This window comes from Antechinus flavipes, chromosome 2 (assembly GCF_016432865.1).
Source record: "Antechinus flavipes isolate AdamAnt ecotype Samford, QLD, Australia chromosome 2, AdamAnt_v2, whole genome shotgun sequence".
NCBI lineage: Eukaryota > Metazoa > Chordata > Mammalia > Dasyuromorphia > Dasyuridae > Antechinus > Antechinus flavipes.
In genome coordinates, this window is record NC_067399.1 from 251,266,080 (window position 1) to 251,293,865 (window position 27,786).

A 27,786-nucleotide genomic window follows, 5' to 3' on the forward strand; every position below is an offset into this window, starting at 1 on the left:
TAGTTTCTAAAGTCTTACTATCTTTAAATGGATGATCCCATGACCTTTCTAGCAAAATGCCTTTTGCTTTTTTAAAATTATGCTGCTTCTTCTCTAGTCTTGTGCATTTAGTAGATGTTGTGACCACCAAACTGCAGAAATTAGTCACCTGCTCACCCTCCATAATCTTTTATCTAAGGGGGTCAAACAAAATTTCCCCATAGAATGCCATTCTATTTTCTCCAGCTTTAGTGGGAGATCCCAGATTGTTTACAATTCTTGCTTAAGTGTCATGATTAATATTTTATGGGTCAATCGCTTTACTTTATGATATATTAACAGGTGATCATACATGTATGCATAATATAAATTTATAATGGATCTAATTATTCTAGTAATGGGGGGAAAAGTTTAGTTACCTCTTCTTTCTAACACTCTTCTTTCTTTTTTTTGAGAAAGGAAGATAATTTAAAACCTGCCTCAGGTCAGTTTTACATTATTCATTCCTTACTTATGAATGATGATGGAAGAGAAATGTCTGAGCTTTCCCCTAATATTGAGTAGTCTCTGCCGACTTCACCTAAAAGTCATACTCAATTACATTCATAATCATACACACAGAACAGTCTCCCATTACATGCAGAGCAAGACCTAGGAAAGGAACATAGTTGCTCTGGTTAAAATAAAATAAAATAAAATAAAACAGTATGTCTAATAAGGAGTGGGATGATGGTAAAAGAGCTTAGGAAGTGTACAGAGAAATCAGTTTCTGGTTAGGCAATGAGGAACCTCATAGTAGAAAAAATATGAGTGAAGCAGCTGTTCTTTGAATTCTGAAACTGATCCTTTCCAGTAAAAGAGAAAGATGGACATTTGGTTGGGGGTAGCAACTGATTCAGTCCAGTAGCCTTCATTTCACTAATCATTTATCTTCTGAAATTGTTGGTGCCAATGTTAAAGTGTTACTAAATGGGAAGAATTTCTTATCTTGTTACTAGTATGTAGCTGGGACCAAGTTCTACCACCAAGGGAGTACAGGAAGCCACAAGCTGTGTGTGTCTTATCGGTAATGCAGGCAACTCGAGGATAATTAAAGAACATCTACTAGGGGAGAAAGTCATCACCTTATAGTATTATAAGCATAACTTATCCAACACTGAGTACAATTGATTAAGACCCAGTGGGGAGAGAGGCCCTGAAGTGAGAAACTCTGTTTAAAGAGACTTTTAAGAATGGGGAAAATTCAATATGTAGATTTTTTTTTTTCTTGACTATACTTATTGGTTATAAGAAAAAAAAATTAGGAGAGGAGGTAGAAAATTGAGGGAAGAAAAGAGTAAGGATGATACAAAAAAATGATAAGAGCATCAAAGAAGCATTTTTTAAGTGCACAAAACAGAAGAAGGTTCAAAGGGAAACTCAGACAAAAGACAGCTTTAGAACTAAAGTGGTCAATGTATTACATCTTTTTTTTTTAAAAATGTACATAATAGAGATGTGCAGTTTTATAGACAATCCTCTTTTTCTATTCTTTGTATTTGGAAATGCTTATATTTGTTGATGTTTGTCAAGTTCAGAATAACAAAAAGTAAAATTATATTTTTTAAAAATCCTTTTTAAGAGTTGGGGTAAATGAAAACCTCTTTTCTGGATCCATTATCCCTTCTCTCCCAATTGGAAAATTATTAGAATGTAAGCTCTTTGAGGGTAGTGATTATCTCACATTTATATTTATATCCCTGGACCTCAGCGTAATACTTGACACATAGTAGACACTTATCAAACACTTTATAATTGATTAAAAATCTTACCTATCTTAGGCTATGGTAGGGTTCATAAAAATCAAAGGATGTCATAGGAGGCACTTAGATGTGCTTAGATTGTTGGACTTAGAGTCAGAAAGACCTGAGTTCAAATTGTGCTTTAGATACATATTAGCAGTGTGACACTGAGCAAGTCACAATTCTTTCACATTTAGTTTCCTTATCATAGACTATATTAATAGAATCAAGTGAAATGGCATACACAAAGAACTTTGCAAACTTTAATAAACTATATAGTAGCTAGTTATTGTTATTATCATCACCATTCTTATTGTCAATGATGGGAAAGAACTTAGAGCTTTGCTCCTCATTTTACTAATTCTGAGAAGGTAAAATGTCTAAGGACATGTAGCATATTGGTACCAGAAACAAAACTAGGATTGAAAATTGGGTTGATATTAAATATGTCATTAATTTCAATATCCATAAAAGTTTTTTTTATTCTTATTAAAATATTGCACAAAGTCCCCATCAGAATATACAAACAGGTTCCCCATTGTAATTGTATTCAGTTGGGCTACATGCAGCCATCTTAGATATCTCAATGGTAGATTATAGTAGGCCAGACTTTGGTTACACCTCATGTTATAAATCTTCTTCTTTGTGATCTGGACCTATTGCTGGATTTTACTTTCTACCATTCTCTTCTATTCTTCTTACAGTCAAACCATATAATTCCCTCTACCCTATATAATTGGAACTTAGTTCAGAGATCTGTGTATGCTGGCAATCTGATACTCCAAATCTGGATATAGCTTATTTGTAACTCCCCTTCAGAACCACTGTCATGGCGAGATTTTATAAATCCAGATCCATATCTCTCTTCTTTCTTTTCAATATCAGAGAATATTTTCCCTCCAATATTCTAACTAGTTCCATAAAGTCCCCTCACTTCTACACCAACATTGCTTCATACCTGTTCATGTATCCATTTATATTATTTATGGTAGATACTTTCCTCCTTTATCTGAGCTGTGGCAAATTTGGGAATTAAAAATGTGCTACAAAATGAAGGTTAGTGAGCACTGCCCTACAAATAATGATAGCCACAGGACAAACCCTTCAGATTGGTATTCAAAATCCTCAATTGGACCTATTCAACATAGTCACTCTTATCTCTCATTACTTTTTTTTCACAAATTAAGACCAAAAGAATGCTTGTTGACTGTAGATTTTAAGCAAAGTCAGTATAATGTAGGTAGGGGGAAAGTATTGTGAAGCTGATACTTCCTTCTCTACCTTAGGAATAATTCCACCATTTGGAAAAACATACTCTCTGCCTCTCCCTCTCTCCTTCTCTCCTTTCCCTCTCTCTCTTTTCTATCAAGATTAGCAACATTGTACTTATATTCTTTATTATACTATCACCCTTGTTTATGTCAACAGACTTTTGTAACAGGTTATACTTCCTATGTGTTTTGTTGTTTTTTTAAATAACATTTTATTGATTTTTTTATATAATCATAATTTTCCCTAGGAACCTTTCCTTTCACCCTCCTAGGAAGCCATCGCACAAAACAAATAGTATATTAAAGGGGTTAAGGAGGGTGTAATGGGAATCAGTACAGCTGATCGATATAATGAAAAGTCCAAAGACATGTGCAATATGCAACACCTATGGACCACTCACCTCTTCAAGGGGTGAGTTGAGAGTGTCCTCTAATTTCTCTTCTTTCTCAGTGTGTAGTTTATTATTGATTGATTACACTTTAGGAATCTACTATATTGGAGTTCAGTTTTAGATCAGCTGTGTGACATTTGGAGAAGCAGTAAGTTTCCTCCATATCATGATGTTGTCTGAGCTACTTTAGGAAAGTTACATGAAAATATCTTACCTTTCAAAGCATATGGCTTCTCTGGTAATAAACCATAGTATATTCTTGACACAAATATCCTACTTGACACAAATATTCTATTTCGCCCTGATCTTTGCTTCCAGCCATCAATCATCTCTTTTTGTCCACTTACTCCATTCCTTTTTATGTATCTTTAAAATGACATTTTAGAGACCAGCAGAGAGAGAAAACAAATGACATTGGGCCCAAGGAAACCTATCTGGTATGATGAGCCCTGTTGCCAGATTTTATCATTGAATTTGGAAGCCTTTATATGCTAATCCTATAAAACTGAATTCTAGAACTATACCAACTCTCTCTGTAAGTCTGAAAAACAGCTCAGCAAGGAGTGACAGATATCTCTTTTCCTGTTTGCATTGAACAAACTTTCTAAAAAGATCAGATGATATTTTTTCTGAGTTATCTGCCCCAGTTATTGTTTTCTTAATTTTGAAAAACTTATTCAGAATTATAGAGTCAGTACATTGAAGGATTGTTTTTTGTTAAATGTAAAGGTTACACACAAATTATTAGCTGTCATTTGCTTATTTTCCATAAAATTCTGAGCATAGTAATCCAGTGAGGGGAAATCAGCAGGTGTCGTCTGTTGAAAAATATTTTAAAGAGAAAACTGTAAGCATTATTTATAATTAGTGTAATTAGCTTCAGTGTTTATATTGCTTTTCCTGAACAGGCCCAAGATTGTTCCATGTTCAAAGGAATATGATAGTTTTAAAGGGATATTTGTTAATTGTTGACATTCTTTTTTCTGCTCTTCCAGAGAAGTTGGTGCATATTTTAGGCAGAAGACTGAGCAGGTCTGGCATTTATTTTCACCAGATTTTGTTATTACATTTGTCTCACAGCTTTAAAATAGTAGCAAATATGTGCAATTTATTTAAACAACACAAGAGAAATTAATGCCATGAAAATTCATCTTTAGCAAATGAAGATAAAGCAGCTCTTTCCTTTTTATGCACTTATATTAAGGCCTTCCTAAGATTCTGAGGAGGAGCTCTCCAGCTTGTAGGTGCTACTACAGATTCACACTATCAGGAGAGACCAATTATGTCATCCCTGCCACATCACTTGCTGACAGATAATTTATAAAAGTAAAGAAAGCTGGTCTTTTGATTGCTGCTGAGACTATTCAGCTAATTCTGAAGCTTTGGGATTTGTACTAATTCCAGGGTCATTTTTTAGTTCAGACTCATTCTGCTGTATAAATTCCACAAAGCAAGAATTGTTTGGCTCTAATCTAAGAATCATCCTCTCAGTGACCCATTTATACAATAAAAATTAACCCACAATTATTCTCTTAAACCAGTATAACCTGGAGGGAGAGACATTTAGGTCGTTGAGGGGATTGGGAAGAGGTGGAGAAGCTCCTGAGGCAAAGATTCTTCTAAATTTGGAGAGATCTCCCAGAAATTCACTCAGAGATTCTTGTGCTTATTGTGTCTTACACATCCAGATTATAAATAATAACACTGGCCATTATTTTAAAATGCTCGTTTTCTTCTGCCTTATCCCAGCACATGTATTGCAGTGACACTTTTTCCTATCAATATCATGAATCTGCCTTTGATATGGGTCAATTTAGAAACAGAATAGTCTATGACCCAGCTTCTTTAACTGTGGGTTATGACCCTATATGAAGTCTCACAACTAAATGTAGGGTTTGCAAAATTATGATTTAATATATAAGTAAATGTTTGATTTGTGTATCTATTTTATATAACTATACACCTAGGGTCATGTAAAAATTCTGAGGTGAAAAGTGGTCATGAGTGAAAAAGTTTAAGAAGCCCTGAAAAAACCCTGGGAGTTTAGAATCCTAATTTTTAATCTTATCTCTGTTATTCATTTTTTTTATTACTATTATCTTTTTTGCCTCAGTTTTCTTCTGCTAACTGATAATACTATCTACTCAGCCTATTGTATGATTATAAGATTTTAGCATCATAGTTTTATAAATTTAAAGCTGAGACTCCAGAAACCATTAAATTCAACCTTTTCATATTACAAATGAGGAAAATGAGGCACAATGAGGTGAAGTGACATTTCCATATACTTAATGTTTCAGGTGGGAAATGAAGCTGAGTTTTCCTGATTACAAACCCAGTGTCCTTTCTGTTTCTCCCATATTGCCTCTTACCCTAAGGAATACTGAGAGGATCAAAAATATAAAGTATAAATTGCTTGATAATCATAAAATATCAGGTAAATGGGAAGAGGTATTATTTAATATTCCTCTTCTTTCCCTATTTCTCTTTTATTACCAATGAAGAACCCCAGTTAATAATATTTTTATTGCTCTTATAACCTCATGATAATACTTGGCACCACATCACAGATCCCTGGATTCTTTTGTTCTTACATCATTATTGGCTAGATGCCTTCCTCCTGACATCTACCTCTGAATTGAGTCCTTTTAAATAACAAAGAAAACAAAGTAAGCAAAAATAATGAAAACAGCCTCCTTGTCTGACAATGTATGCAACATTCTGCCTCTGAGATTCCATGCTTCTCTGTCAAAAGGTGGGTTTTTTTTTCCCACTTAATAGTATTTTTTTCAATTACATGTAAAAATAGATTTCAACATTCATCTTTCTAAGATTTTGAGTTCCAAATTTTTCTCTTTCCCTTCCCTGCACTCTCTCCAAAACAGCAAACAATCTGAATAGTTTATATGTATACAATCATGTTAAACCTATTTTCATATTAGTCATGTTGTGAAAGAAAAATCAGAACAAAAGGGGAAAACCACTAGAAAGAAAATAACAAAAAAAAATGAAAATAATATGCTTCAATTTACATTCAATCTCCATAGTTCTTTCTCTGAATATGAATGGCATTTTCCATTCCAACTCTATTGGAATTGTCATGAGTCACTGTAATTTTGAGAAGAGCTAAATCTGTCATAGTTGATCATCACACAATGTTGCTGTTACTGAGTATAATGTTTTCTTGGATCTACTTACTTCACTCAGAATCAATTCATATATGTCTTTCCAGGCTTTTCTGAAATCAGCCTACTCATCATTTCTTATAGAACAATAGTGTTCCATGACATTCATATACCATAATTTATTCAGCCATTCTTCAATTGATTGATATCCTTTCAGTTTCTAATTCCTTGCCACCACAAAAAGAGCTGCTACAAATATTTTTGCACATATGGATCCTTTCTCCTCTTTTGTGATCTCTTTAGGATGCAGACTCAGCAATTTCCCTGCTATGTACAGTTTTATTGCCCTTTAGGCATAGTTCCAAATTGCTCTCCAGAATGGTTGGATTAGTTCACAATTCTACTAACTGTGCATTAATGTTCTCATTTTCCCATAACAAGATGTAGGCTATTTAAATTGTCCTTTTCAGGTGGTTTTTACCAAATGCCAAACCATACGTTTACTGGATATGCTGCTAGAAATTCTGCTATATCCCTAGTGGGAGAGGACTTTGTATGTGATTTACTTTTCAGGATTTTTCACCAAAACATCTAACAAGAAGTCAGATGCCAAGAGGAAGGTGATTTTCTTGATTCTTATCTGACTGTAGACATCTTTAAAGTATTTGACACTCCCTTAGGGTAGAAAAAGGTATACAAAACAGTGCAGCTATAATTTGTAGTATAGAAGAAAATATCTTGTAAAAAAGAGATTACACTTCTATAATTAGGCATGGTAAGATCACAGAACATGCTAGAAATGTATCTTGGTGATTAATCATTAGACAATGTCTATTAATGCTATTTTAAAGAGATATTTGTATGATGTAATATTTCCAAAGAAATTAAGGTCATCATGAAGAATATGCACACATGAAGAATACCAGCTCATCCTTTATAAATTAGGGGTGAATAATGACCAATGGGCAACATTTCAGTTCTTTAATTAGTAATCACTATGAATTTTAACATGAAAATTTTCAGTGAGAGATTCAAAATGGAAACAAAAATATATCCAAAAACTTGGATATTAGCTAGAATGGATGTAGATTATCTAGGGAGAGTTATCAATTAATGTAAGAATGTATATTGTTTGTAAGAATGTATATTATTTAAATTTTTTTTTGACTGAATTACTGGGGCTATTGTGTCCACGTACACCCAAGACTTCAGCTCTATCTTTTTTTTTTTATTTATTTATGGAACTCTGACTCTGAACTATGCCAGGAGCATAAGAACATAAATTTAGAACCAGAATGGAATTTAGATATCTTGTCCCAATCCTTTGTTTTATAGGGAGAGAAATTGAGGCTCAAGAAAATAGCACAGCTAGGTTTGGGACTAAGTTGTTCAAACTCTAAACATAGTACTTTTAGCCCCATGTTTCTAGCATCTACACTTTGACCTTTATCATCTAGCTCTGAATTTATAAAACAAAACCATTTTCAAACTCTAGACATGTGGAACAGGAGGTATGAGAGAAATGTAGCCATATGTCTAGTGGGTTCTTATAAGCTTTTCCACATTTGGGCATCTCATCTCTTTTCAAAAGCCTACTGTTGGCATAATAGCCTCTATAAATTCCAGAAAGTCACTTTCTACATGGTTTTGTCCAATTGTATTGATAGCTAGGAAGATAATTATGTGTCATGCCTCCTTAATGAAGAAAACAGATTCAATTTTATATAGTACTTGAGTTTTCTACATAGAGTTTTTTTTTTTTTTTAAATGGAACAAAGCAAATAGTCTTAAGTAATTGAAGCCTACAGGAGTCTGGGTAGGGAACACTTTATCTGTAGCATTATTTCATGATTTTTTTTCTCTCCCTTTATTCCCTTCCCCACTGCACCAAAAAATAGCAAAAAGGGAAGAAGAGCACATCACTGGAAATTATGCAGCCACCAAATGATATGTTATTACCATGGCCTCAACATCAGAATTCCAATGGACTAAGAAGACAAAAGAGGGACTGGGTCATTCCACCAATCAATGTTCCAGAAAATTCCCGTGGTCCTTTTCCACAGCAGCTCGTAAGGGTGAGTGGATTTAAAAAATAAATATAGTCTGAGAAAAAGTAGCCTTACAATTCTGTCTAGGATGGAGAGATTTTGCCTTCAAATGTTGACTTTCTTATCACGCTGCAAGGCAGTACTGATTGGCTTGAACATGAGTTCAGTATCTGTGCTTCTTTTCTTTGAATACATATTTTTTTCATCTTTCCAGCAAGGTTGTGTCATATGAAGCAGGGGTGTGGGGAGGAATCAAATGGGGAAATAGTATCCTTCAAACTCTTCTGACAACTGAGCCATAGTCATTCCTTCAAGCATTTCCAAACTGTTTAATGGTATATGGAAGAAGTTGCTGGTAGAGTTAGGATTAGGACCCATGATTTGTGATTCATCCCATAATCTTGCCCCTTATAGTAATCTTCCATGATAGATAACGTTATTCATTAAAATTGATAATAGCTTTGTAATTGTGAGATTACATCACACAAAGAAATGAAACAAGCATTGAATATTGTTACTGATAGTTATTTAAATAAAATATATATTTGCTGAGCTGGTGTTCATGCCACTCACCAAAGTTTTTCTTTTCTTGAGGAAAAGAATTGATTTTGCATATTTATTTTTCAATAACCAAGTACATTGACTAGCATTTTCTTCCTCCTTTTGAAGAAAATTGCACTCTAATCTCAACAATAATTTGACAAAATGATGGTGAGTATCCCATTAAGTAATTTCCATCCATTGTGACAAAACTCACCTCACTCTTCTTGAAACTCTGGTTCCACAGATTGTTATTAATATGTCATTTCTTTCTCTGTGATGATTAGATACTTTTTTTGTTTTTCATTCCTTTCAACTTAGAAAGATGAAATTTTATGTTTAAAATCCAGAGATGGACATAAGGAAAGGGAAATAACTTTTGAATATATTCCTTCTTCTTCCAGAAAATATTATCTATATAACTAGCTTTTTATTCAAATAGAATTATTCAATAGAATAAATCTTTAAAATAAACTAGAGAAGATGATTGTCACTGATATAGTGCTAAGCAACATCAAAAGTTTTAGCAGTTAAATGCAACACAAAGCTACACTTTGGATGTAAAAGTTATACTGCTTACTAATCTTGTAGGACTCTGAATTGTCTTCTGGCTAGCTCCTGACCCTCTGCCTATGCTCTCTGGTCATACCCTTTTCTCCCAAACATAACTGTAGTATGTTTAGACAGTACCTGGGTAGATAGTTTTGATATTTAAGTTTTTTGTAACTTTTCTTCAATTTCATCTCCACATCATACTGCTGGATAATTCTATGCTGCCCCCTTCACCATTATTGGTTATCTTCCCCCATGAAAGCTTCTTGAATACTGTCTTATTTGCTTGTATTTATATTCTTGGTACTTAGTACATTTCCTCACATAGAAGTGCTTAGTAAATGTCCTATGTCTATATAATCTACCTATCTTTCAATCTATCTATCTACCTATCTATCTATCTATCCATCTATCTGTGATTACACTAAGGAGTCACAGAACCTGGGTTCAAATATTGCCTTTGACATGGACCACTAATATAAATACTACCACTTCTTATAACAATAGTGAGCATTAATACAGTCCCTATGTGCTAGGTACTATGCTAAGCATCATATAAATATAATCTCATTTGATCCTTATAACAATCTTAGAAGATAAGTGCTCTACTACCCATTTTACAGCTGAGAAAATTGAGGCAAGCAGCAGTTAAGTGATGAGTGACTCAAACTAGTCCAAAGTCACTCAACTAGTATCTGCTATTAGGTTTGATCTTTGTTTACCTGCTTTCAAATGTAGTGCTCTAGCCATTGAACTACCATTCTGCTATCCATGATTTTATTCAAAGTCTCTTAATCTCCCGGGGTCTCATTTTTTTTTCATGAAAAATGTGGGAGTAGGACTAAATGACATGATAGATCCATTATAAATCTAAAATTCTATGATCCATCCACAATCATCTTGTCCCAAGCAAGTTTAATAACTGACCATAGTTAAGGATACTATTGTAGAAAGGGAATTTTTTTTTCCTTTTAGAATTATAATAGACTTCACAGAAGCAGATTATAACTAAACTGTGTGTGTGTGTGTGTGTGTGTGTGTGTGTGTGTGTGTGTGTGTGTAAGTGTGGATGGTAAGAGGAAACCAACCATCTGATAGTTTCTACTTTGACTAATTGTCTTTTCTAACTAGAAGCTAATTCTTTGTTTCTATACAACTTAAAGTTACTTAAGTGTTGTTAACAACAAACATTTATTAAATGTCTACTATGTGCCCAAGCAATGTGGTAGGTACTATGGAGACAAAGACAAAAATATAACATACTAGTCTTCCAGAAGCTTGTGTTCTAATAGGAGAAACAACATGTATACATATAAATGAATATAATAAATATGAAAGGAAAAAACAAAAGTAACAGTGGAGGGTATCAATAAAGACCTTATGTAAGAGATGTCTCTCTCCTTCACAGCAAACTTGGTTCTCTAAATTTTGGCATCTTAAGAAAACTCCCAGTTAGCCAGCTCTAGTTTATGGCTCTACCTACAAAGATCAAAGCCATTAGCCATGTTCTAATCAGCTGGATTGATCAACTTTAGTCATTATCTGAGACATATAGAAACAATAATAAGTAGAATGCTACAACTACAAACAGGAAGATCTGAGTTCAAATGTGACTTCAGACAATTGTTAGTTGTATGACACAGGACAAATCACTTATTTTCTGCTTCATTTTCTTCATCAGTAAAATTGGGATGTTTTGAGAGAAAATAGCCTTACAATTCTGTCTAGGATGTAGAGATTTTTACCTTCAAATGTCGACTTTCTTATCAAGCTGCAAGGCAGTACTGATTGTTGTTGTGAGAATACAAAATAGATAAGATTTTTCAAACCTTTTCCCAACTCTTAAAGCACTGTTTGAATGCTACTTAATAGATGACGATGATGATGAGGATGAGGATGATGATGTTGAAGGATTGTGGTTTCCTTTTTCCCAAGTAAAACCTGCCATCCTGCCAAACACTGAAAGAATCATTTTAATAAATGAAAATTGCAAAGGAAAAACCCTGGACAAAACCCCATCCTGTACTCTACATAGCTAGAAGTTCATATGCTTCAATGTGATTTTATTCTCCACCTACTGCTGGCTGCTTGATGACTAGGGAGAAAAATATATGTTGTTATTTTTTGACCCATTCTCCTCCATAAGTGGGAGAGTGGGGAAAAAAAGGACAAAGGAAATCTTAGCCTTACTTCACATTAAAGCATTGATGATTATCAGCCTCGCATTGAAGCCTAAGATTCCCAAATAGGAAACATTTAGCTTTCTGTTGAAATTTAGCAATTGCTGAATCTTTCCATCATTCAAGATAATCAAATGCTTAAATTTCTGGGAAACATTACACAATTTTATTATTTATCTAATCAGCTACAGAAAAAAAATTAACCCACATCTTACAAATTATTAAAAAGTATCAGTAAAATCTTAGAAGCTACCGTTCATTGCTGAGATTTATTTCTTTATAATGTCTGTGTTGTCGAAATTTCCAAACAGGAAACATAAATGAGGAATGGGGTTGCAGGAGAGAAGTTTTTTCCCAGAAGTCAGTAATGGCAGGTGGATGGAGGAATCAGAGCGGGCAGTTACAGCACTGCACAATGCTGAGAAACTATTATCATAAGCATAAAACCTCCCTGTGGTGACTGGTTCTTCTTGTATTTTTATGTTTTATGAGATTTTTTTTTTCTGGTTCAGAGCCCATTTGTCATCTGCAGCCTTGGGTCCTCTGACCCACACGATTTCCTCTATAGTGAGGGCTGCCTGGGTGTCAGCATGAGCCCAGGGTTTATCAGTTACATTTTGTTCTGTAATGGGCTGTGAGAAGAGGAGGAGGTTCACGAATGAAGGTTTTCAAAGATGAGAACCATGTGCTTATTTCCCTCCTCATAATCTTCACACTGCCCCAGGGAGCTTGGCTGCCTTGTCGATCTAGGTGAATAGTTCTGATCTCATTTCAAAAATTCCTGACCATTGGGTGGTGGATCAGGCTCCCATCTGTTCCTACACTAGAGTAGGCACAGCACATGAAAGTGGACAGCATTGAACTGAGTTGTGGAGAAAATTTGTGCCACTGAATTTCTAGTGGATGGGCTTCTAAAGCTTTTTAAACCAATAAATAGTACAGGCATCCTGAACTTTTCTTGTCTTCTTTGATCAGATTAGTCTTGAAGCCAAGGACTCTTGGATACGTCTTTAGTAAATGGGAATTGGCATACCCATTATGGCTTCCACTGAAGAAGATTTATGTTTTTGAAATGAAGCTCAGAGTTGCATCAAAACACAAGGATACTTGTGTGTACCTATATATTACTTTTGGGTCTCCCTTTTTCAATTCTACTTATATCTCTATGGATCCTTATGTTTTATGATATGCAGCAAGACTGTATGAGGAACAGGAGAAGAGCAACAAGGAAGGGGTTTAGGTTCTTCCATTCCTGCTTTTCATTGTTTAAAAAAAAAAAAAAGGAAATTCCATTTTATGGAAGTTGATTAGTTACTTGTCAGTATTTGGGGCAAGGTTGTTCCTGAATGAAGTCTAAATCATAGGAAATGTGAATGCATCTTAATGGGAGTATGGAGCTGAAAACAGCCCTACGAAGTTCAGCTGGGATCAGCTGCAATTCTCTGCTCGTTAAAGCATTTCATTCTGATAAAATATGTTAAATGAAAAATGGAGGGGAGGAGAACAGAATCTTCCTTCCCAAACCTTGGTTAATTACAGGCTTTTTCCTTCTAAGGAGCATCATAGCTGCTCATATACAGTTGCTCAGCCATGCATAGGGAATGGAAAACATATTTGCAATGAAGATGGCTTCCAAAACAGAAAATAACCACTCAGTTTAGGCTGGTTTCTGAGCAGCCAGCCGGAACAGTGGCACAAAATGTTTAAGCTTATTTTTTCTTTTTTTTTTGTGCTTCTGAAATTAAACTGAGATCTAAATAACAAGGGAAATGGGAAGAAAATAAGTAAAAATTAAATCTTGGAAATGCCATTGAGAATTCCCAGTTCATTCATTGGGTATTCAAGAATACCCAAACTTCAGAGCTGGAATGAGGACTCAGATGTCATTTAGTCTAACCTCCCTCCTAACCCAGTAATTGTTTCTATATTATCATTAAAAGGATGGTCATCCAAGAGAAAGGAATTGGGTGAGGAATCTATAGGGCCCCACTAAGAAAATAGGATCACATTATCTGCACTGGCCCTTAACACTTAAAAGCCACAAAACAAGGAATATTCTAGTGAGTTATGTTTTCTGAAGCCATGGATATGATGTAATGTTTAAGGCTTTGAACATTGGTTTGGCTTTCCAATGTAGTGGTTATAATTTCTATGAAATGACTGACAGAAATTCAACTATATTAAAGGCTCCGTCGTAATAGCAAAATATTTAATCCTTTCTTTGTGTTTGTGCTTCTGAAATTAAACCAGGATCTCAATTAAGTTTTTCTTCTTCCCTTTAGTACAAGGGTGGGGGAATAACTAGGACAGCTTATTGTATATGTTGTCAGAAGTGATCTCCTTATCACATAAGTCTGCTTAATTGTTCTGCTTTGTCACAAGGGAAGGTTAAGTTTGAAAGGGTAGGTAGATAATGACTGTGATATAAAGGAATAACTCTAGGCAACTCCCTAAGATTATTAAATTCATAAAACTGTTATTCTGCATTGGTAAAGGGAGTTTCTTCACTAGAAATACCAATAAAAAGACAGAAACACCCCAGATATAATACCTTATCCCACTCCAACCCTCAAAAAAAAAAAGTGAATAATGAAAATTAAATCCTGGGAATGCTTCTCTTTTCAGTGTAAAATAAAAATTTAGAATTGAGAGATTACTCAGCAAAAAATAAATAAAATTGATTTAGAAGCAATTAAAATAAATTGATAGGTCTATGATTGACTAGAAGAAAACTTAGAGATATTTAGGATTTATCCTTCAACTTTAAAGGGGAAATCTGAGAGCCCACTACTCACATACACACTCCAACAATCTATTTGTATTTTCCTTATAGCTAATATGACCTCACAGTTCCCTAAAGAGCATTGTATGTGCATCTTTCTGTCTTTTTCTGTCTCTGTCATTCTATTTCTCTCTATCTCTCTGTCTCTCTGTCTGTCTTGGGGTGTGTGTGTGTGTGTGTGTGTGTGTGTGTGTGTGTGTGTGTGATGAATGGGAGACAACATGATGTAGCCACAGAAAAAATCTGGGTTCAAAGTGTGCCTCTGAAACATATTTTGCCATGACATCATGATTCAAGTCATTTATCTCATAATACCACCAGACAACTCCTAGATTCTAAGTTGTAACTGAATCGTCACTGCAGAATACAATATTTCCCCATCAAGAGTGTCCCCCAGTGATAGTCTAGATGAAAATAAAATTTATAAGTATATTTATCCAGTTACTTCAGTTGTGTCTGAATCTTCATGATCTCATTTGGTATTTTCTGGCAAAGACACTGGAATGGATTGCCATTTCCGTCTCCAGATCATTTTACAGGGGAGGAAAGTGAGACAAACAAGACAAACAAGTGACTTGCTCACAGTTAATGAGTGCTTGAAGCAAAACAAATAAATAAATATTTAAGTCTGAATTTGAACTCAGCTTTTCCTGACTTCAGGCTCCACACTCCATCTCCTGTGCTGCCTAGCTGCCTTCATAAGTAAATAGCACAAGTAAAAAATACCACTGAAATGTGATCTACTTAATTTGCAAAATTCATATTAATGGCAGTCATCAATTAAATCTAATATCAGTGATATAAATAGCTATTTTAGCTTGAAAAAACTATGTCTATTAACAAGAATCAGTCTACCTAAGCTTCTAGGAGTCTGGTCACCAAGTGATGAATTCTTTTGGCCACAGCAATTCATTATTCCATTAAGTCATGAGGAGGTTGTAATCGTCATCAGGAGATTGAATGCCCCTACAAAGGAATTCAGAACACTTTGAAGTATGGAAGTAGGCTGAGGAAACTCTTTGTAATGCCTCTTATCTTTAGATCATAAATTTAAAGCCGCAAGCAACCGCAGAGTTCATCTCAATCAATTTCCTCATTTTACAGTGAGGGCAGTGAGACCCAGAGAGATGGCATGCTTTGTCCAAGCTCCTACAAGTAATAAGTGGCTGTTTGAACCTTCATCCTTTGACTCCAAATCCATTATTCTTTTCATCAACCAGTGGTGCCAAACATTTGTAGACCAAAACTACTGAGCTATATATAAGGATGTTTCCCTGTTACATAATGACCTTTTCATAACCCCATGGACCATACTGTCCATGAGACTTCCTTGACAAAAATACTGGAGTGGTTTGCCATTCTCTTCTCCAAGCTTATTTAAAGATGAGGAAACTGAGGCAAACAGGGTTACATGACTTCTCCAAGATCACACAATTAGTAAGTAACTGAGGTTGGATTTGAATTCAGGTTTTCCTGATCCAATTCCAGCACTCTATCCATTGAGCAACCTAGATGCCTCAAAGAAAGCTACCTATTTACATTATATAAGTTCTGTTATAGTTTTGTTAATGTTATTAAGCATTTCCCAATTTTATATTGCCTATGCTACTGCCATCTTTCCTAGGAGCATAATCATTCATATTTGGATTGATTATAAGTATATACATAAATATATTGATTTCCCTGAATCAAATTCTACAATCGGGGAGAGCCTTCTGTTTCACATGCACTCTTATTTTAAGCACATCTGTTTTATCCTTGAGCTTTTCAGTCATGTGAAATTAGTTTGTATGCAAGAATCAGAAGGTTAGTTGATGAAACACCTATCTGACAGGTGCAGTTGCCTAATTGCATACAGAATAGTCTAATCTGAGGTTTATTCATCTGCTTGTTTCCCTTGAACAAAATGAGGGTACTCATTTGAACCCCTCCCAAAATGTATTCCATTCTTATAAACATGATAAAAGTTTTCCACTGGACTAACCACCTTTCTAGAGTAGAAACTATTCATTCTCTAAATCCTTCCTCATTCTGAGTCTTTATGACAGAGCCTACTTCTTCAAAGTCATAAAAGCATGTGGGTGAAATGAAAAAATAAGAGGATTTCTTTCCCTGGAGAGTTACACAGTGAGGGAGAGGGAAAGCCTCAGGGAAGAAACTAATACAGAAAGAGATGTTTGAGATGGGGTGAGTTTGTTTGAGCTTTAAGGAAAGGGGAAGAGGAAAAATGTTAATTCTGCCTCACATACAGTTTAGTGTGTTCACAGTTACTAAAATAGAGTGCCACCACAACCCACCCCCAGTCCCACTCCAAGAATGAATGGATAATTGAATTAATTCAGTCCATTCAAACCTAAAGAGTAATCACCCTTTGAGGTCTCCATCTTCTAAGTGAGAGGCCCTTGCCTTTTTTTTTTCATAGACTTCTTTGGCAATCTGGTGAAACCTATGGATGTCTTCTGTTTTAAATCCATAAAGTTAAATCCATAGGATTAAAATGGAGACCAATTATATTAAAATATCATTATTTATCTAAATACATATGTGTGCATATATAGGCATCTATGTACCGTGTTTCCCCGATAATAAGACACTGTCTTATTATTTTTTTGGACAGAAAAACCCCAGAGGGTTTATTTTCAGGGGAGGGCTTATTTTAATGAACATTGACAGCAATTTTAATAAATGGGTAAATGTGAACAGAAAAAGCACCTTTATTCAATAATGATCATGTCATCTTCTTCAACAACATCGTCATAAGTGTCCATACCCTGAATTCCGTCCTGGATGTCTTGCACCTCTATTTCCTTCAGAAGAAGTGGACCCAATCTGTCATGTCCAGCAATATAGCTCTCTTTAAATGAACATGTCTTGTCCAGGTAACCTGCTTGTAGTGCCTTGGCGACACAGCTGTCAGTAATTTTATCCCATGACTTCTTCACCCAAGTCACGACTTCTTGCAGACAGGGCTTCACAAAGTTTCCCCGCTGATTTCTTTCCATTCTATTTTCAATGTAGTCATTGACTTCCATGCACAAATGGTCCTTGAATGGCTTGTTTATTGCAATATCAAGGGTCTAGAGATAGGCAGTCATTCCTGCAGGAAACATTACTTGATCTATTCTTCTCTCTGCAAGGAAGTTCTTCATTTCTTTAGCGCGGTGAGTGCTGGCTGAGTTCTTCCTTTATCCTCCATCATGTCCCCGAGTTCTTCTTTTATCCTCCATCATGCCCCCTCACTCCCGCTTACATACCGGGTTTTTATGTTGTCCTGCCTCAGCTCTCCTCCACGGCACTGCTCTCAATGGCGCCAGCAAGCAAATCACTGGGGAAAAACAGGATGATGCGCTCACTGCTGCAGCTCTGATTGGATGCAGCTCGGAGCACGGCATGCATTTCACCCAGGGGGAAGGGGGAGAGGAGGGGGAAGGGGGAGACGGTGCATACAGAGGGTACCGTAATGTAGCGTGTAGCACAGGGGATCACCTTCACTACAGTAGTAATCTCAATAGGGCTTATTTTTGGGGAGAGCTTATTTTAGAGGAATCTTACACAGTAAGGGGAGGGCTTATTTTCGGGATAGGTCTTATTATCGAGGAAACACGGGTATGTATATACAGAAAAAAAAACCAAGTTAGTTCTCTTACTCTAAGTTATCCTGGCCTAGATAACATCTCCATAGAAATCATTATCTAGTTTTGTATTTTTTTTTAATTTTTATTTAATAATTACTTTATATTGACAGAATCCATGCCAGGGTAATTTTTTTACAACATTATCCCTTGCACTCGTTTCTGTTCCGATTTTTTTCCCCTCCCTCCCTCCACCCCCTCCCCTAGATGGCAAGCAGTCCTATATATGTTGGATATGTTGCAGTATATCCTAGATACAATATATGTTTGCAGAACCGAACAGTTCTCTTGTTGCACAGGGAGAATTGGATTCAAAAGGTATAAATAACCCGGGAAGAAAAACAAAAATGCAGATAGTTCACATTCGTTTCCCAGTGTTCTTTCTTTGGGTGTAGCTGCTTCTGTCCATCATTTATCAATTGAAACTCAGGTCTCTTTGTCAAAGAAATCCACTTCCATCAAAATATGTCCTCATACAATATCGTTGTTGAAGTGTATAATGATCTCCTGGTTCTGCTCATTTCACTTAGCATCAGTTCATGTAAGTCTCGCCAGTCCTCTCTGTATTCATCCTGCTGGTCATTTCTTACAGAACAATAATATTCCATAACATTCATATACCACAATTTACCTAGCCATTGCTCCAATTGATGGGCATCCATTCATTTTCCATAGTTTTGTATTTTTAATTGAAAGCTGAGAAAGATCCTAACTTAAAAAGGCCAAGGCTTCCAACTGTATCCAGTTCTATCTCCAGTCATCCTTATCTATATCTTGCCACTGGATCCAGATGGTTCCTGAGGACAGAGTGAAGTTGACTTTGTGTAATCCTCCCCCACTTAAGTCCAATTTACTTTTTTTTTTATTTTTTTGTTTCTTTTTAACCTTTTTGTAATTAAAGCTTTTTATTTTCATCACATATGCATAAATTTTAACATTCACCTTTGTAAAACATTGTTTTCCAATTTTTTTTCTCAGTCCTTTTCCTTCTATCCCTTCCCCTAGATGGCAAGTAATAAGTCAAATTTACTTTTTAGTTATTTTCTTGATGTCATGGTCCTCTTTGAGAATGCACAAACAACAACCTGTAAGTAGTAGTAGCTTTCCACTGGGAACCCAACAGGTTGGACAATACAACTACAATTTCCTTCCCTTTCTCTCTTCCTTCCTTCCTTCCTTCTTTCCTACCTTCCTTCCTTCCTTCCTTCCTTCCTTTTTTTTTCTTTTCATCCCTCCTTATTTACCTCTTTTATCACTCTTCTTCCTCTCCTTCTGTTCACATAGGGAATTTTTTTTCCTTAAGGACAGTGCCTTAAACCAAATAACTTTGGCTTTTATTAACTGGCTTAGAATAAGTATAAATAGCAATTGTTTCTATTTTAGCCAGAAATCCTGAGAGTCTTCCTCTTCCAAATTGATTTTTTTCAATAAGTAAAAGAGGCCATTCTTTATGTTATTTTAAATAATAATAATGTATATTATATTAATATTAGCCTCAATAATTCAATGGGCATTGTTTTAAGTCAAACTGAGACCTGGGAAATACCTTAACTTAAAAAGTCTAAGATGTGCTATCACAGTCATCCTGCTCTATATCTTGCCATTGGATCCAGATAGCTACAGAGGAGAGAGTGAGATTAGTGACTTTGCACAGTCCTGCCTCACCTAAATCCAATTCACTTTCAAGTCATGCTATCACCTTCTGGATGCAGTAGTCCTTTTCAAGAAAGAAGAACAACCAATAACATCTACACATAAGACATCTTACCCTTCTAACTTTCTTGTCATTTTCATAGAATAATTAGGATGGCAAATAATTGCCATCCTAAATCGCAGTTAATAAACATACAGCCATCGTTTGAATATACTCTCTGCATTTTACATACAAATAGAGATATACAAATACTTATCATATGTCCAATTGCATATTTGCCTACTCAGAGAATGGATATATAAAAATGCAGCCACAGCACCCAAAATACTCCACTTGAAATGTTCCTACAACAGCATTCAAGACTTACTATAATTATACATATTGTGTATCCTTGTATTCAAAACTAGAGAGAATTTATATTGTCCTTGCTAAAGCCAAAAGAACTGAAAGAAAGCAGTCATTTAATGATTCAGCTGTCTTGGGTTCTATGATTTAATCAATCATATGAAAGAAATTTTTAGACTCTTTGTGTTTATAGAGTTCTCTCTCGTCTGAGCAGAAAATGTTCCATTTCTTTGAATTGCTTTAATAGCTATATTTATGCAGCTGAAAGTTCCTTAAGAAATGAAAGTAAAAATCAAATTGCTGAGAATGCTTGGATAATTTATCGGAGAATATTCAATTAGAATATATTAATATTTTAGATTTCCATCATTAATTTAATATTCAGAAACTTAATTTAGTCGTTGAATTGCTGGAGTGCCATGCGTGGGTGGATTGTTAGGCTGAGTACTTAAAACACCTGCCACAAATGGGTGAATCTCAGTTTGATTCCCAGGAGTACTAATGCTTCTCTCCTAACACAAATCTTGCAGCAGCTACAGAGTCTCCCTGTCTGCCGTAATTCTAGAGCACAAAATAATATTCGATTGTGTTTCAAAGTCCAGGCTGGAAAGGAAGGAAGTCAGTGACTAAATTGGGCTCCAAGTAACTCGTTAGCTTATTTCATCCTGTTGGCTCCTTGTTAATTAGATTTGGGGGCTGGCTTTGTTATGTTTGGCTAAGCTACCCAAGCCTGCCTTTTGGATCAATTTATTTTATTATAGGGTTTTTGTTGTTGTTGTTGTTGTTGTTGTTTATTTACAGCTAAGTCCTGAAAGATCTTAAAAGTTTTTTGTTTTTTGGTTCTTTTTTGGCAGGGGAGGGAAATGTATGATGTTTGCTGAGGAAATTTGACTGATTTTCATTCTAAGTGTGACCTGAGAAGCAATGTGTCAGAGTAGTTTAAATACTACACTGGAATCAGGAAGTCATGTAGTCACATCGTTTCCTACACTCGTTTAGCTATGTGATCATGGCAAATCATAACCACTTTAAGCTTGTTTTCTCATCTATAAAATAACAACTTTCAAATGATATAAAGTGTGAAAAGCATCTTGCAAACCTTAGATAAGTCTTAGTGTTGTTTTTGTTGTTATTATTTATTCTTTTTAAGCTTAGGAAGAGTCTTTCTAAGAGAGATCTGTAGATAGAGGGGGAGAAAGTCCTAGATAAATATTGCTATTATTCCCCTTTTGCTTTTTACATCTAGAAAGAGTATCTAAATAAAAACCTATGAACAGAGGGGAAATATGTCAACCTTATCAAATTCGTTTATCCTCTCTACTTGTCCTATCCATGTCAAGTACAGAGTTGTATAGACATTCAATCATGTTTTCTGAGTAAATGAACATAACAATGGAGTGATTAGAGTAGGGAGGAGTCATAGCCTAAGTAGCCACTTGTCAGTTATCTGGAGTAGTGAAATATGCAAGAGAAGAAAGGGTGTGAGGGATTAAAATATGTAGTTTGAATCTTGTATATTCCTATTATTGTTGTTCAGTCCTCTTGAATCCTATCCAATTCTCCATGCCTTCATTTAGTGTTTTCTTGGCAAAGACACTGGAGTGCTTTGCCATTTCTTTTGCCAGTTCATTTTACAGAAGGAAAAACCGAGGCAAACAGGATTAAATGACTTACCCACAGTAACACTGATGTTGAGTGTCTGAGGCCAAATTTGAACTCAAGATGATGAGTCTTCCTGACTCTAGAATTTTTTCCACTGGGCTACTCAACTGTTTCTATATTTGCCTATTTTTATTAAAATACAAGCTTCTTGTTAGGAGGGACTGTTTTGGCCTTTCTTTATATCCCAGTGCTGAGCGCAATATCTGGAATACAGTAAGTTGTTAATTTTTATTGACTGAATTTGCTATGTTCAGTTTAGATGATCATCTATTCAACTAACATTTGTAAAGCAGTTATTCTGTTACAGGGACAGGGATAAGGACAAGGGAGGGAGGGAGAAGGAGGAAAGAGAGAGGAGGGAGAGAGAAACTATTTTTAAAAATTTATTTGTACTAAACAGGTAGGTAGCACAATAATTAGAGTACTGATCTGAGAGTCAGGAAGAATTTAGTTCAAATATGTCTTCAAGCACTTACTACTGTGTGACTTGAGGGAAGTCATTTAATTTTAATCTGCCTCAGTTTCCTCATCTGTAAAATGGGGATAATAATAGGACCTTCTCCCAGAGTTGTTCTGGGAATTGAATAAAATAATATGAGTAAAGGATTTAGCAGAGTACCTGGCACATAATAGATACTATATGAATATATTATAATCTACTATATCACCTAGCTGCCTTTTGAAAAAACAAACAAACAAACCCTAGAATAGAGAAAATAAAATGTCAGCTTGCAAGGATCTGAGAACTTAGTGAATAGGAATGTTAGGATTTAGCAATCAAGTCCTTTAAAAAAACAATGAGGAAACCATGGCTTGGAGAGGGAAAGTGTCAGGTTATATAGCATAATGGGAATTTATTCTCAAATGCTCCAACTCAACCCAATGACATCTCCATGGAGATGGCAAGAGGAGAGATAAGGCTGATTGGCAAGAAGCCTAGATAATCCATTAACTAAAAAATCAGCATTGAAAAATTAATACTTCACTATTATTATTTCAATTATTTAATCTAAATTGATCACCTATGATCTGTATGTTAGCTATAGATGGAATAAAGCTATGATTATAACCTTGATGGAGTGAAAGTTCATTATAGGGGGAGTCATTGCTAAGAATACTGCTCCTAAGTATCAGTTATGTATTCCTCCAAATTCATGAACTGGGAAGTCTCAGCCTCTTCTCTGGTTTGGTCACAAAGTATTCTGAATTTGAAATTCACAACTCAAGAGGAAGTTCAGAGACTGGCACTCTTGCCTATCTGAACTCTTGGATAGGAGGTATAAAGTGAAGTTTATTTCTAAGTCCTAAAATAGGGTCCTTTAAAAGCTATTGGTAGGCTACTTATGTATTGAGAGGCAGTCCCTTTATTCTGTTTAGCTCTGTGTATGTCATTTGTCTTGAATAATATGTTAAATGATAGGAGAAAGAATTGAAATAGTAAGTCTTAATGACTCCATCTGCCATGATCATTGGCTAAATGTTCTCTTTTATCATTCCAGATCAATTCCTGAGCTTCCATATCAGGTAGATCCTGCTTAAGTTCAATTGCTTCTAGTGATGTGGGGAAATCTGGAGAAAATTTCAGATCAAAAAGACAAGGCATCACATGTACTCTGTGACAGGGACAATGTTCGTACAAAAATACATACACACAGATATATTAAAAATATATTTTAAAGGGATTTTTCCCATTAGTCATATGCAAACTTTTGTCATGAAAAACCATTACTACACATCATTGTAATATTCTATGTCATAAGGAACAAAAGAAATTGAGAATGAAAGAGGCTTCAAAAGCATTATGAAATACCAAGATGAAGACAAGCAGGATCTGGGTAGTTAATTATTGCTGTACAGATTGCTCTATATATTGTATATAGTATATAGTAGGAGGATTCTTGTTCTCCTCAATATGGATTTATCCTCCCCCCATCATACAGTTCCAGAATCTCTGTCCTTTTCTATCCCATGTAACTCTTATCTCTGCCTTTCTGTAATTCCTCCATAGAGGCATCATACTCTTTTTCCTAGTGGTACTTTTTATATTATACCACTTCTTTCAAACAAGTTATTATTGGTGATATAGTTCAACCTATTTTTTACCCATCATATGTTGGCAATACAATTATTTAAAAAAATAAAGATTTGCATTTCTAATTACATTTTGGATCATGGGATTATAGTTGTAGAGTGGTTGCAAAAGTAGGAGTCTTTGAAACCACTCCCTTCACTTTATAGGTGAGAAAATTCAGACACAAAAAGAGTTAGTGATTTAGGGTCATAAAATTAAGTTTACAAGATGGAATTGGTACTCAGATCTTCATGCCTCAGTGACCTGTTGACTGTTCTATGCTGACTTTCTTTTGCTATAGCTAAAACAGATATTAAATGACTGGGCAATGAGGAAAAAAAGCAAATAGATGAGAGTGTCAAGGAAATGAAGAGTGTTACCTGTCAGTCACTAAACAGTTAAGCAGCATGCACATCATTGAGAATGACCTGTCTCTACATTCCTCGTCTGCCTAATTGCCTTCCAATTTCTGTTTTCTGTTTGCATAGACAGTACCTAAGATTTTGACCTCGATTCTCTCCAAATGCAAATATACCCTGTCCTTCTATAAGAGCAATAGTTTTATAAGATCCATATCTCATCTATTTAGGCCCATTATCTCCACTGGTAGAGATAACTCATCCATTCCCTTTTACTTGTGCAATTTTTGTCCATCTTTTATCTTCCATAAAGTTACCACCCAACACACTGGGAACTTTTAGGTTTTTTTTTCTTTTTAAAAACATTTTGCAGGAAAAAAAAAAAGAAAGAGTAGTCCATGGCCCTTTGCTCATGACTTTCCTTAGGAAACCCCCAACTAAGAAAGAAGGCTCAAATGAACTGAGTGACCTTAGAAGGTGATGGTGTCAGTAGTGAGAATGCTTCTGAAGCACATTTATCCCCCTCAGACTTATTGCCACCGTGTCTCCTAATTGGTATCCTTCTGTGCTCAGGTGGTATCACTAAAGCTGTGTGTGCTTTGGGATTAATTTTTGCCTGGTCTTGGGCCCTTATTATCTGCCCAAGGTGGAAGGAGCTCAAGTTGGCAATGGCCTTTAGCCTCCCTTTTTGTCCATGACTTAAAATCTGGGAGGATCTTGGTAAATGACAGAGAAGAAAAATATGAGGGCTGTCTGGCACTCCTTGCAATGGGACTGAGATATCCCCAAGCTGTGCAGTTTTCTTTTAATGACAGTATTCCTGGGGGAGGACTGATCCTATTTTAGAAACATTTGGTATTTCCTCTTAATTTCTTCCAGTAAGCCAATACTTATGTTGAAAATTCCTTTCTTCAGAGTAATGGAGAAATGGGAAAAATGTATCTAGCCCCACCGAGCTTTCAACTTCAAGACCCCGACTTATACTCACAAAGCAAAGACACATGCAGTTAAGGCTGACAAGCATTTTATTTTGAAAGCTTGAAAAGAGAATCCAATCAAAACAGAATAACATCCAGGGGAAAAGAAATCATGTTTAGGAAATCAGTCCATTCCAAAGATACAGAAAAAAAACTAAAAATGATTCTTTGGTTTCTGTATCCCTGGTGATATTTCAGCAGTCAGACACTCTTCTTCAAAGTTACTTTAAAAATAATGCTCTGGAAAGAAATCTTATCAGACAGGTTTCAACTTGTAGCAGAGATGGGCTTTGTTTTTATTTTGCTTTGTTTATGGCTGAAAACCAAAAGTTGATAATGGGAAACCTGACCAAAGCTTAACTCTAGCAGAACACTCAGAGCCTTCACTGCATTAACTGCCTATAAAAAGAAGGGTACTCTTACTCTTTCTGATCTCTATTGTTTTAATCAAAACATTAAATGGCTTAAAGATGCATTTGCATCTGCACTTAGTTTTATGAGCCTGTCAGGCTGCTTTGCAATTGAATTATTTGTTTGACTTGGGCTTTGGGGCTTCATGAGCTGTAACACATATTTAAGCCAAGAAGCTAATTTTATTTTTCCAAAATGTGGGTGATAAAAGCAAGAGGAAGCAGAAAGATACTCATTGCCAGTTCCTGGAAGGAGAAACAAAAACAAAAAACAAAAAAAGGCAGCTGAGCAACTGAATGGAGAATAAAGAGGGCAGAATCTCAGGGGAGAGCAGCATCCATGGTGATGGGAAGGCAAGTCAACCTCTAATCCATGTTTTGGAGACCTGATTTCTCTCTCCTTCTTAGGCCACAAATAGGAAATAGAATATCTCCTTTTTCTTACATACAGGAGTCACCTATATCTACAAAATAAGATAGACTGAAACAATTGTTAAAATATTTCAGTTTAAAGTCATCCTCTACATGTGCATAATTTACATTATTTCATCATATTAAGAACATTAGTATTTGTATTAGTGATAAAAAAAGATCAGATGTTGAAGTAGCAAGCACCTTGGTTGGCATTATTGAAAATGCTATGTGATCTAGCAAAAAGTTACCTTTTAGTCAAATTTGTATGCATTTTGCTTCTAAATAAATGGGTTGGCTATCCAATTATATTCCATAATTGAGGCAATATATGTTTTGAATCTATTTTCTTTTCCCCATGCAAATGAATAGGTAATTGACAGCAGATCTCATTGAGAAGATGTTGTTGTGGTCTAGGGACTAGTGTACTTAATCCAATGTTATTCACAAATAAGAAATATATGTAAAGTCTCTTTCAACAGAAAAATCCATCTTCCATTTGTACACTGGACCAGATATCCTTCAAAACAAGGCATCAAATATGTGATCAATAGGATGCAAGTGACCAACAATCCTCCTGAATAAAATCCTAAACAAGTTAAAATGTAATTGGAAAATAGTTAACAAAATAAAAATCCAAAAAAGTATAGATAACTTTACATTTTAAAACTAGGTAAATATGCAGCCTACAGGGATCCTTATGTATGGGTTAACTGCCCACCATTTCTATTTAACTTTGACATCATTGCTTTAAGATGCTGTTGATTCTGGTCTTCTGATTTTGCTTGCTTTTGTGCTGATACTCTTCAGATCCTTAAACATTGTTATCTTTGTCATTGCTTCTATCTTGGAGATAATGTCTTGTGCTTGATCCATTGAAAAAAGTAAGGATGCTTACTTTAGAGTACAGAAAGTTTGGGGGTTCAGGGGGTTGAACAAAATTAAAATATTTGAAACTTGTCATGTGTTAAAGGGATTAGATGTATTATGCTTGGTTACAAAAAGTAGAACGAGAAACAGTGGATGGAAGTTAAAGAGAGGCAGCTTTAAACTTGATAGAAGGGAAAATTGCCTAATAATTTGAGCAAAGTTGAATGGGCTTCCTTTTGAAGGAGTGAATTTCTTCTTACAAGATGCCTTCAGGTGAAAAAAAATAGAACTTTTTTTGGATATGTTTTAGCATACTTAAATCACCAGGCACCAGGCACCAGATAGACACTGAGGTTTTTTCTACTATGAAGTTCTGGAGTTCTATTATATTAGTATTATGAATAAGTAGAGACCATATTTAATAGGATCTTTAAGGCTACTTTTTTGACTTACCAAGTTAATTGCTTTTTTGTAATCAACAATAATATTATAAAACAATAGATGTTTTACATGTCAACCAATTGTAATGATTATAGAGATCTAACTTACTATAGAAAAACTACTGTAAGGTACTGCCAGTTTCCTTATAATACTTTTAAAAAGTCAGATACCTTCAATGTTCATATGAACCATTTTCAAAAAGCTATTATTGATATGAGAGAATTTGAGTCAGTAGTTATTGATGTCTTCTGGGTCAAAAAATTATAAACAGTAATTTTTGTGATCTTTTATGTTTCCTGAAAAA

General features: G+C 35.2%; 1 protein-coding gene across 1 annotated transcript in view; it reads left to right on the forward strand.

The window, feature by feature from the left end:
* Positions 1 to 27,786, forward strand: part of CDH4 (cadherin 4) — a 1,241,109-nt gene that overhangs the window by 822,972 nt on the left and 390,351 nt on the right. Inside the window, exon 4 of the mRNA XM_051976684.1 lies at positions 8,447 to 8,623. Within this exon, the coding sequence (XP_051832644.1) occupies positions 8,447 to 8,623 (177 nt within the window). The remainder of the gene's footprint in view (positions 1 to 8,446; positions 8,624 to 27,786) is intronic.